Source organism: Anoplophora glabripennis, unplaced genomic scaffold (assembly GCF_000390285.2).
Source record: "Anoplophora glabripennis isolate ALB-LARVAE unplaced genomic scaffold, Agla_2.0 scaffold529, whole genome shotgun sequence".
In the NCBI taxonomy this organism is placed as follows: Eukaryota; Metazoa; Arthropoda; class Insecta; order Coleoptera; family Cerambycidae; genus Anoplophora; species Anoplophora glabripennis.
In genome coordinates, this window is record NW_019416645.1 from 271,380 (window position 1) to 283,410 (window position 12,031).

Sequence of the window (12,031 nt, forward strand, 5' to 3'; positions counted from 1 at the left end):
ATGACATAAATTTATTTAATTTTAATAAGCAATAGCATAAAATCGATGTAAAATTTCCCTGGGAACACGATGGTGCAATTATTTTTTTGCTACTTGCCGTAGTTTACGAGATATTTGCGAAAAACCTTATTTTTTACGGTTTTTTGACCTTTTGACCCCTTTCCTGACCACCTAGATCAAAAATTTTTGCGGATTCGGATTCCTGAGGGTCGAAAACATATCTGCGCCCAGGTTTGATCGACAGAGGAAAAAATGGAGGTTCAGCCTTCATTTCAATGGACTATAATAATTTATTTATATCTTCCAGGTTACCGCATTCACGACTACCACGGGAAAAAACAAATCAGGTTTTGGAAGATAAAGGCTCATCTGCTCAGGGGACAGAGGCATAGCGTATATCGGGCGTTTCTAAGTCCGGTACGCCATCGAAGAGACAACTTGGTTATAATTTCTTCCGCCCAAGTCACGAAAGTGATAACAGACCACAACAAAACGGCGACAGGAGTCGTCTATCTGAGGAATGGTAAAACTCACAAGGCGTTGGCCAGGAAGAAGATAATTTTAAGTGCCGGTGTCGTGGGTTCTTCTAAATTACTGCTGCTTTCTGGAATAGGTGCACACGGAAACAATAATTATTATATTAGAAATTTACACAATTGTAGCACTGATGACAATAATTTATAAAAAAAAATACGACCAACTACATTTTACGTTATACGTTATTATACCAACAAATTGTATTCGAACTGTTGTAAATATTTAACTTTACTACAACTTTGTTAAATATTCATATAATCGTGTCAAGCAAACATAAATCAAATTTAAAAACTAACACGACTTCTGCCACATTACTGTTGAAAATTTTTAAATATTTTTATAAATGTTTACAAATCTGCTTACTAGTTGCCTTGGAGTAAGTACTTAAAAATATTTATACCATAAATAATTACATTTACAGGGTGTAACTAAATAAGTGTAAAACATTTAAGGGGGCGATTCCTCATCGAAAAAAAGATAGGATCTTTCATATAAAGAAACTTCATTGGAGCATCCCTTGTTAAGATACAGCCCCTTAAAGGGGGTACATAAAATTTGTTTAACAATTTTTTTCACAAGCACTAAACAAGTTACAATATTGAAATTAACCTGACATTTTCTACTACCAAAAAGACACTTAGCCAGTAATTTATTTGGTTTACCCCATGGTAGTAAGGGGTGGAAAACGCAACCCCTAAAATTTATTTCCAACGTAATTTTTTGTCTTATTATTTTTTTACCATTTAAAAAATTATTTCCGATAGCCTGTTTCATTCTAAAAAAAAATGTCTCTTGAATTTTTTGCCCAAATTAAACCAGTTCGCAGTAAAAAATTATTTTACGAACAACTACAGAGATACATCGTCATAAATGCGGACTGGATTTACTGTTATTTTGTAGTTACTACCTGCATTAAATGATTAAAGGGGAATAATCAAAACTAATTTAATAATAACAAAACATACAACATGTAGAAATCATAGTAAATGTTCAATATGTCTACCTTCAGACATTACGCATGCGTCTAGACGTCGGCGCATTGAGCCACGTATTCGCTCAAATATTCCTGGAGTCTCTCTAATTACCCTGCACGCATCGATAATGCGGTTTCTTAAGTCCTCTACATCGCGAACAGGAGTACGATAAACCAAATGCTGCAAATGGCCCCAAGTAGACAAATCCAGAGGATTGAGATCCGGGGATCGAGCGGGCCAATTCTGTGGTCCTCCTCGACCTATCCACTGATTTGCATATGTTTCAGTTAAATGCTGACGTGCTACTTGACTAAAATGGGCGGGAGCCCCATCATGCATAAAAACCATATCCCTTCTGACGCCCAAAGGAACTTCCTCCAGCAGTACGGGGGGATGCACTTTTCTTAAAAATTGAACGTATGCCTCACCATTTAATCGAGGAGGTAGAAAATGAGGCCCAATTAAATAATCCCCAATAACTCCGACCCACACCTTAAGAGAAAACTGTTCTTGATGGTTAGTTTCGACAATAGCGTGATGGTTTTCATCAGCCCATATGTGGTAATTATGAAAATTAATAATCTTGTCCCGAGAAAAACTACATTCGTCTGTGAATTCGATCGTCTTCAGAAAGTCACGATTTCTTCTAATCATTTCCAGCATCCAATTGCAAAATTCAAGACGGTTCGGAAAGTCTCGCGGTAACAGTGCCTGTACTCGTTGCAGATGGTAAGGGTATAAGAGATGTTCCTTTAAAATTCGAAATACCGTCATATGATCAACATTTAGCTGGAAAGCAATCTTTCTAGTACTGGTAGTAGGTTGTTCTTCTATCAAATTAAGTACTGCTGCCTCAAGCTGTGGTGTTCTTACTTCTCGATGGCGACCACAATCCTGCGTTCTTTTGTTGAATGAACCATATTCACGTAATCGTTGATGAAGTCAGACAAATATTCTATGTGAAGGATGCTGCCGTTGAGGATACATTTCAGCATATCTTGTAGAAGCTTCTAACCCATTCCCCTGCGACAGACCGTAAACGTAATGCATATCAGCCATTTCCTCATTTGTGTATGCCATTTTAATAACAAGTGAATTATTAAAGTAACAAATTAAGAACAGAACAATACACAATTAGTATTACTTCAATTTCAAAAATTTACAAACTGACAGCTTGATTCCAATTTAATTGTCAGTATCGCTAATGGCGGCCTACTAGATAAATTAGTTTCGTATTTTCGTTTTATGGCGATATGTATCTTGTTCGTAAAATAATTTTTTGCTGCGAACTGGTTTAATTTGGGCAAAAAATTCAAGAGACATTTTTTTTTAGAATGAAACAGGCTATCGGAAATAAATTTTTAAATGGTAAAAAAATAATAAGACAAAAAATTACGTTGGAAATAAATTTTAGGGGTTGCGTTTTCCACCCCTTACAACCATGGGGTAAACCAAATAAATTACTGGCTAAGTGTCTTTTTGGTAGTAGAAAATGTCAGGTTAATTTCAATATTGTAACTTGTTTAGTGCTTGTGAAAAAAATTGTTAAACAAATTTTATGTACCCCCTTTAAGGGGCTGTATCTTAACAAGGGATGCTCCAATGAAGTTTCTTTATATGAAAGATTCTATCTTTTTTTCGATGAGGAATCACCCTCTTAAATGTTTTACACTTATTTAGTTACACCCTGTATAATATCTATCTACATAATAATTACAATAATTAAAGTTACTAAAGCAACTTGTATATGAAGTAAATAGTTCAATCAAGTCCCGTCAACAAACCAATTTGAAACACACTGTTTTTTTAAGCAAATCCATTTAATGGAATTTGTTCTGTGCTATTATTCACACCCATGATGAACACCAAGAACAACACCTAAAACGTCACAAAAGTCACAAATGTATCAGTGTTGTGTAGAGACGCTATGGGTTGATTAATTTATTATTTTTCCTAGGTCCAAAGGCAGATCTGGAGAAGCTTGGTATACGCGTGATCCAGAACCTGTCGGTTGGATTAGGTGTTAGAGACCACATCGCCTACTTCGGACTCAATTACCTGACCAGTTTGCCGATCAACATTACTCGATCTAGTTCCATCACTGGAAATAATAGGTAGGAATCGCGAACGCACTTAATATCCCTTCAAAAAATTTGTTGTAGTTGCCGGAAAAAAAGCATTGCGTCGAGCCCTGTTGGTATAGAAGCTATCGGATTCATCAAAACGAACATGAGCAAGAGGCATGTCCCAGACGTCGAGATATTGTTGGCCAACAACATCCTCAACAAAGATCTAAAAACTTTGACCAACATGGCGGGAGGAGTTTACAAAAAATGCTTCCAAAACGTAGTGGAATTTATAGGTATTATAATTTCAGTTCAGGTAAACATCATCGCTGTACATTCATACAAATTTTATGTAAAATTACATCACACTGAACAACAAGCACAGTTCCCTATACACGCCATGTAACACCATACCGGGTGATCATATTTTTATTCGGATATTTACGTCAGATGTAGTAAAACCATATGAAGGATGGGGAATAACACATATCATCGCAAAAAGAAAATATACACTCAAACTCAAACATATATTTCCGCACAATGTAGGTACAGCGCAATTGTATGTTCAATTCATTTACATTTTTTGTATATAAAAACCATTACAAATATATTGAGATGAAACCAGATTAACGAGAGAAAAGTAAAATTTAAATTAAATATTTATTTAAAAGAGAAAGCGGTAAAGGCAATGGTTGAAATGATTATTACAAAATTTATTACGGACTTGATTATCATGTCAGTAAATTGGAGCATATGCCAAGATGTTATAAGAAAAATATAGTTGAAATTAATTAAAATGCAGAATTGGTAGATAGCAAACAAAAGTTAAAATGCCAGAGTTTGATTAAATAGTTAAAAAATAAGGTAGAATAAGAGTTAATAAAAGATATTAAAATCGAAAGACAATTTGAAGATTAATTAAAAGGATATGTCAGAAAAATGTCAAATTTAAAGTGGGATCCACAAGGAATTCAGTAGTCACTAGAAAGGTCAAATAATGTTAGAAAATAAGAAATATTTTGAAGTATAAGGCAAAATTGATTGTAAAGAAAGTAGAATAGGGTGTATAAGTGCAAAGGAGAAAGTGAAGTGAAGTGAATTACAAGAGGAAAATAGCACGTTAAAAGATATGTGGAAAGGCCTTTAGAAGGAAAAGAAAAATCAAGATAGTAAAAAAGAAAATAGATTATTATTGATTAGTTACAGAAATAATTTTGAAAAACGACAGTTGTTGAAGAAAGAAAAGAAAACCTATAGAAATATAAGCAGTTAATAAGCGAGAGAGTGTAAAAAGATTCAAGTAGGAGAAATCAAGAATTTAAAAGTACCAAGTGGTAAAATAAGTGACCCAAGAAATACGAGACAAGCGGAGCACCAACAAACAAGGTCCAGGAAGACAGAAAGAACGCGGAATAGCAGTAGCAGGTTCCAGAGGCCAGTAAGAAAACGGAATATCAGTAGCAGGATCCAGGAGAACAGTAAGAAAACCACACATCAGTAGCTGGGACTAGGAGACCAGTAAGAAAGCAGCATAGTCGATAGGTTCCTGAAAGGAAGCGAGATAGGATAGACAAGAATTAAGGAAAACAATCAAGCAGAGTAAAGGAGAGAAATCAGTCGACAAGTCATTATCGATAATACGTATAAAAGGTACCTTTATAATAAAAGCAAAATTCGTATACGAAATAGCTTGATACAGATTTTCAAAAGTAAGAAGTTAGTATATAAAAAGTTTAGCAAGTCACTAATTCCATATTAAACAAATTTATTTAAATATATCAGACATAATCAAAATTGGCCAATCTTTGTAAAATTAAATATTAATCTTAGAAAAAAATAACCAGTTGTTAAACAAGAAGGTATAAGATAAAATGTCAATGTCTTAATGTATGCAACCAGTCATACATGAAATTCAATTATAACGGTCGTATCGATATAATATCTTGTTTAAGGTTTTGTAAATAGTGTGAAATACTTCAAAATATTGACTATTGTGTTTAAGACAAATTTTGACATATAGATAACAAAACAATAATAAATTCATTTATTAATAACCCTTTTGTATTTATAGTTGTGATTGTGTGTGGTTTCTTGCTAAAGCATATAGTGAATAGAACCGACTACTGAGAGGAGTCTAGAGCTAGGTAGGGCGAAGGTATACAACCACCAATACACCAAAACCAAATTGATATCACAACAATAAAATTTTTTTGGCGCTAACATATACTCTCGTACACACACATTATCATAACAATATAATATTGGTCGATTGCAGGTGCCAATATCTTTCCTATACTCTTGCATCCCAAATCCAAAGGATTTATAAAACTACGATCAAAGAATCCCGAGGAAGATCCAATCATACAACCCAACTATTTGTCGGCGACAAGCGATCTCAGGAAAATGGTGGTTGCGATTAAATTTGTAGAGAAGCTGGTAAAAACAAAAAAATTTGCAGATGTAAGCGCCAGTTTTTGTTTTTTTTTTTTTTCATTTGTATTGACATAAACTTTCAGGTGGACGCAGCTCTGTATCCCGTTCCAGTTTGCGACGAGTTCAAGTTGTACTCTGAAAAATACTGGAAATGCACTGTCAAGAAGTTGACCATGAGCTTCAACGACTACATGGGAGGATGCAAAATGGGACCTACCTCGGACGAAAAAGCAGTGGTTGATAGAAAATTGCAGGTGATAAGATCTCATATTATTATGGTATGCGTATAACAGCGATCTATTATTCTGCAGGTACATGGAGTAGGAAAATTGATGGTTGTAGATGCGAGCGTCATCCCTGTCACCATTTCGGGCCACGTGGGTGCAGTCTCGATTATGATTGCAGAGAAGGCGGCAGACATAATAAAAAAGATATACAGACATTAAAAAATGTGCACGGTACCTTCGTAAGAACGCAATAAAAGCGACACTATATTATAGTAATACGTAATTCATTAGTAATTATAATTTCATATGCAATAAAGAGAGCAAGTTTTACAGTATGGTATATTTCCAGGGATGTTTAACGAAAAATTTGTATTTAACTATATAGTTGTAAACGTAACCTTGTAAAACAGAGACAGATGAAACGATGACCTTTGCAAAACATGTTCGCCAATCATACTCGAATACTCTAAAAAATGCCCGTCGAACTTGATCCTCCTTTAAAATTCGACCATGTACATGGGTGAGACATAACAGTCAAATCACTCATCGAATTGTAGGTTTCGTATCAGGTACTCTTTTTTCTGCAGTAGTCGAGGAAGAGAAAAATTAGTGAAAATCAAATTAAAGTGAAAGATAATTATCAGCCTAATGAATTACGCAATGAAAAATTAATTAACGGGTTTTTAAATAATTACGTCTAACGGTTTTGAATCTCAGTTCCTCATTTGATGTGAATCAGTTAAAACGTAAGTTAATACTTATTTTTATAATCGTAAGCAACTAATCATCAACGCCGATTATAAAATAAACAACAGATTTTAAAATACAAAAATTCCTTTATTTTTTCGCAGCGAAAGATGACGAAAAAATGGACACCCATGGGTATCCATAAACACGAGAATGTGCCTTTCCTGTTTGTCGAGAATTTTCAAAATATACTCAACGATTTTGATTCATTCATGTGTTAATAGTTTCATAAAAGCATTCTACGGGGTGTGATTATAAACGTAAGAAGTAAAAACATACTTTTTTCCCTAATTCTGAACGTATTGTCAGCTAGTAAACTATCTCATACCCCGATGAAAACTTGTGTAACTGGTACAGTGAAGAAACATATAAACGCGTATCAATATTTTTTTGTCGATATAAATGAACCACGAATATTCTACTATATTTCACAATCAGATATTTTTTGTATTTTTATACCCTTGCTGCTCTGTTGAGATTTAACATTAAAATTTTCTTGACATAGTTTGTTAGCTTCAGGACATATTCGTTTGGTCACGGTTATCCACTAAGATTATTTTTGTATGAAGGTCATCAATGATAATAAATTATAAATTTAATGTTAAGTACGGCGTTCCCGTCTACACGGATAAATAATTAATTTCAACTAGAATCAAGTAAATAGGTACTTCAATACATTTATTTTTATTTTTTTTTCATGAAGAATGGTTTTTCCTCTAGTAGTTTTACTACTATTAAACCGTTTCTCCGGGATGAGTACCTATTTAACAATAAATTTACCACCAACGCTACTAAATGCGTTGCCCCCAGTGGATCCAACGGAAGAAGCCGCTACTAACAATCCTAGATTTGGAAGTTTCATTGGTAAGAAGTTTTTTGCGAGTTTGCATAAAGTTACAGTAGGGTGAACCTTAAACATATACATATGTATACTTTAATTTACGCCGATATTATATATTTTTTTACTCAAGGCATGAAAAGTTTAACTATGCTAGTCAATATCTAAGTGCAGTAGTAGTCAGCGGTGCTCAACAAAAAATCAATCAAAAAGTCTTATTTATTTTAAATTTGACTTTTAATTACTAATTTTTTTTCCGAGAAAAGAAATCAATAAATTATAACACAGTATACTGTACAGCTATTTAAAACGTATGTGTGCAAGGTTCACTTTCTATAAAAAAAGACACACAAAAAATGACTGCATTTGTTTTTTCAACAACGGTTACATTAAGGTTGTACTTGAGAACTTTATCAAACTTTTATTCAAATTGTCGAAAATATCTAATTTTTTTTGCCAAAAAATAGTTCAGTGATTGAAAATATGTAAAAATTAGGAAAAATTCCATAGAATCTAATGAGCTACTTTACCCCACCTGAATTTTTCATTTTCAAGATGGCGTCCAAAATTCGCAAAAAACAGTTTTTTATATTTATAGAAAAAACTAATCATTTTAGAAAAAAATGTTTCACACGAAAGTTGTAGGAATTTTTATTACGGATTGAATAAACCCAAGCCAGTTTTGATCGATAAATAAATAAATTAGTTATTGCAAAAAAACTGCTAAAAGTCGCAATTTTTTCAAATAGTTGTATCTCTTTCAAAAATAAATATTTTTTTATGAAACTTTGGTGAAAGGATAGGTCTTGGCGAGCAAAATAAAATTATTTTTTCAAATTTGAAAAATATAGTTTTTGCAAAAATCAAGTTTTTCGAAAAAAAAAACGTTTTCGTAAAATTTCCATAAATCATAAGCCACCACATCTTTCGGAACGGGGTTGGGCTTAAAATTTTCTTTAATAATTACACTATTATGTGCAAATATTGCGCGAGCCTCAAATCGACTTCAAATATCACAAAAAACTATCGAAAAATCGGTTGTATTTCGAGGTCATAAAACTTTGATTAACTTTTTGATTTCAATTCGTATCAAAATGTCGATACTGCCATTCGAAAGTTGAAATTTTTTCACGAATTTAAAAAAAGTCTATCCTACAACCAACAGGGGCCGAGAAAAATGTTTTTTTTTTTTTTAATATTGCCAAGACCTCATTTATTAAGGGCTGAAATTAACATATGTTATAGTTGAATACTTGTACTTCAGTATAAAAAATAGTCTGCAACGATTGGCCCCGTTTTCTTTCATTAAGCTTCATTTTTATGGGTCCCGTATATTGCTTGCTCGTCGAAACGTTCATACGCGCGGTTAGCGGAGGGAGAAGACTGCAATACTATATACTATTGTATATATCGATCCTACTTAACGAACTACGGGTATTTTTTCTTTTCATGTACATTTTATAAAGCTTTTTTATCAGTTATGAATTTGTATTTTCATAATGATACGTATCTTATTGAGATAACAAAATAATAAAAGTAATGTCGGTTAGTTGAAGAAATAAAAAGGCGGAAAATAGAAAAATTCTTGGTTTATTAAACTTGTAAATAAAAGTATACAATCAGTTATTTTTTTGATTGTATGAAAATTATATTAATTTATTTTTTAACGTTTCTTAGGCCTCCATTCTTCGCTACTACTGTTTAACATGATTTCTTTTTTTAATATTTTATTATTTATTTATTTATTTATTTAATTTAATTCATCCAACGGGATGAGAACCCTTTTACAGGATGAATAGAAACAGAAAATATGTAACATAAAGTAGCATAATTACAATAAAACAGCAAAATGGTATAAAAAGAGACAATAAAAACGGAATAGAACATCAAAAATAGTTTAAAAAAAAAAAACGGCAAAACAATATAAGATAAATAACAATGATATAACAAATATTACACAATGAAAGACAAAAATAAAACATGAGTTATAAGAATAAAACAAAGATCTTAAAATGCGTAAGCACGCTTTATATCCGCAATCGTACAGTTAAATATATCCAGCCGTTCTTCAATGTTACAGTAATTTCTTAGCATCATATACAAGGGAGACCGCTGCAAAATATTAGTACGGGAGTAGGGAACAACAAATAAATTATTAGATCTGGCGTTGGCTCTAGGAACTCTGTAGCTAACAACAGAGGTAAGCATAATGCAATCCATACCATTGTTAACAAGCTTGTATAGGAAAATTATAGAATTCATAATCCTCCTTCTAATTAGACTGCTCATTTCAAATCGTTTTAACAATAAGTCTTATCTCAATAAGACAGGTAACATTATGTAAATACAATTTCATATCTGATAAGCAATATACGGGGCCCATAAAAATGAAGTTTAATGAAAGAAAATGGGACCAATCGTTGCGGACTATTTTTTATATTGAAGTACAAGTATTCAACTATAATATGTGTAAATTTCACCCGTTAATATTAATAAATGAGGTCGCGGCGATTTTTCGAAAAAAAAAAACATTTTTCTCGGCCCCTGTTGGTGGTAGGACAGACTTTTTTTTTAAATTCGTGAAAAAATATTAACTTTTGAATGGCAGTATCGACATTCTAATACGAATTGAAATCAAAAAGTTAATCAGTTTTATGGTCCCGAAAAAAAAAAATTCGACTTTTCGATCGTTTTTTGCGATATTTAAAATCGATTTGAGGCTCGCGCAATATTTACATATAATAGTGTAATTATTAAAGAAAACTTTAAGCCCAACCCCGTTCCTAAAGATGTGGCGGCTTATGATTTATGGGAATTTTACAAAAACGCTTTTTTCGAAAAGCTCGATTTTTGCAAAAACTTTAAAATATTTTTCAATTTTGAAAAGATCATTTTATTTTGCTCACCAACAGCTATCCTTTCACCAAGTTTAATAAAAAAATATTTATTTTTGAAACAGATACAGCTATTTGAAAAAAATTGCGATTTTTAGCAATAACTAATTAATTTATTTATCGATCAACGATCCGTAATAAAAATTCCTACAACTTTTGTGTGAAACATTTTTTTCTAAAATGTTTAGTATTTTCTATAAATAAAAAAATTGTTTTTCGCGAACTTTGGACGCCATCTTCAAAATGAAGCCCAAAAATTCAGGTGGGGTAAAGTAGTTCATTGGATTCTACGGAATTTTTACATATTTTGAATAATTACTGAACTATTTTTTGGCACCTGAAAAAGTAATTTGATTGGACTATTTATAAATATTTCGAAATTTCAGACGCACACTATGACTTTATTATCGTCGGCTCGGGCTCCGCGGGCTCCGTCCTCGCCAACCGCCTCTCGGAGAACCCCAAATGGAAGGTTCTCCTTTTGGAGGCCGGCTCCAGGGGCAACCCCCTCACCCTGGTACCCCTCCTGGCACCAGCCTTCCAGCTTACCCCCTACAACTGGGGTTACACCATGGAGAAGCAGGACAACTGCTGCAGGGCTATGGAGGAGGGCAGGTGTTCCTGGCCCAGAGGCAGAGCGCTCGGAGGCAGCACCGTCATAAACTACGTGATCTACACCAGGGGCAATCCCGAAGATTTCCGTCGCTGGGAAGCCCTAGGTAGGTCGCAATTTACATGCAAACAGTATTTTGTCTAATTTGTAATTTGTTTAAATAATTTCTGAAAATCGTGTAAAATTTTTCGTGGACATTCAAATTGCGTTTCTGTAAACGAAAAAGTGTGTTTCAAGAAACTGTATACATAGTACCTATAATGAAACAAGTTCAATCGCAAAGTGTCGATATCATTAACTGACATTTTGTCTCCTTGTGCAAACCGATCACGTGAATTACATTAAAAGTGGTGAGCCAAGTAATGATGCTGGATCCTACTGACTATACAGGGTGATTCAGTCATAATGTCATTAATTTTAACCACGTATTCGGAAGGCTTAATAAAGACAGAAAATCGGAAAAAAAAATTTTTACTCGACTTTTAAAAATGAAGGAAATCAACCCATAACTCCCGCTACGAGGGCTGCCCTGCCGATGCCCGGATGCTCGGAAAATTTTGTAACGTAATGTCACGAACAGTTGTCGGCTAAAGGAACAGCGTTGCCAAGTTCAGGTTCAAGCTCGCCAGGTTAGTATTTGACATATAACCGACCACTTCGTACACTCGATGCACCTGGGCGACTACAGCTACTACGAAAACA

General features: G+C 33.5%; 2 protein-coding genes across 2 annotated transcripts in view; one reads left to right on the forward strand and one right to left on the reverse strand.

Annotated features, from left to right (window-relative positions):
* The window catches only part of LOC108909647 (flotillin-2), a 309,055-nt gene that overhangs the window by 271,133 nt on the left and 25,891 nt on the right, over positions 1–12,031 (reverse strand). The gene's annotated exons all lie outside the window — the stretch shown is intronic.
* LOC108909643 (glucose dehydrogenase [FAD, quinone]-like) overlaps positions 6,777–12,031 on the forward strand; it is a 17,660-nt gene continuing 12,405 nt past the window's right edge. Inside the window, exons 1-3 of the mRNA XM_018714030.1 lie at positions 6,777–6,983; positions 7,688–7,848; positions 11,103–11,435. Coding sequence (XP_018569546.1) covers positions 7,689–7,848; positions 11,103–11,435 — 493 coding nt within the window. The 5' untranslated portion in view covers positions 6,777–6,983; position 7,688. The remainder of the gene's footprint in view (positions 6,984–7,687; positions 7,849–11,102; positions 11,436–12,031) is intronic.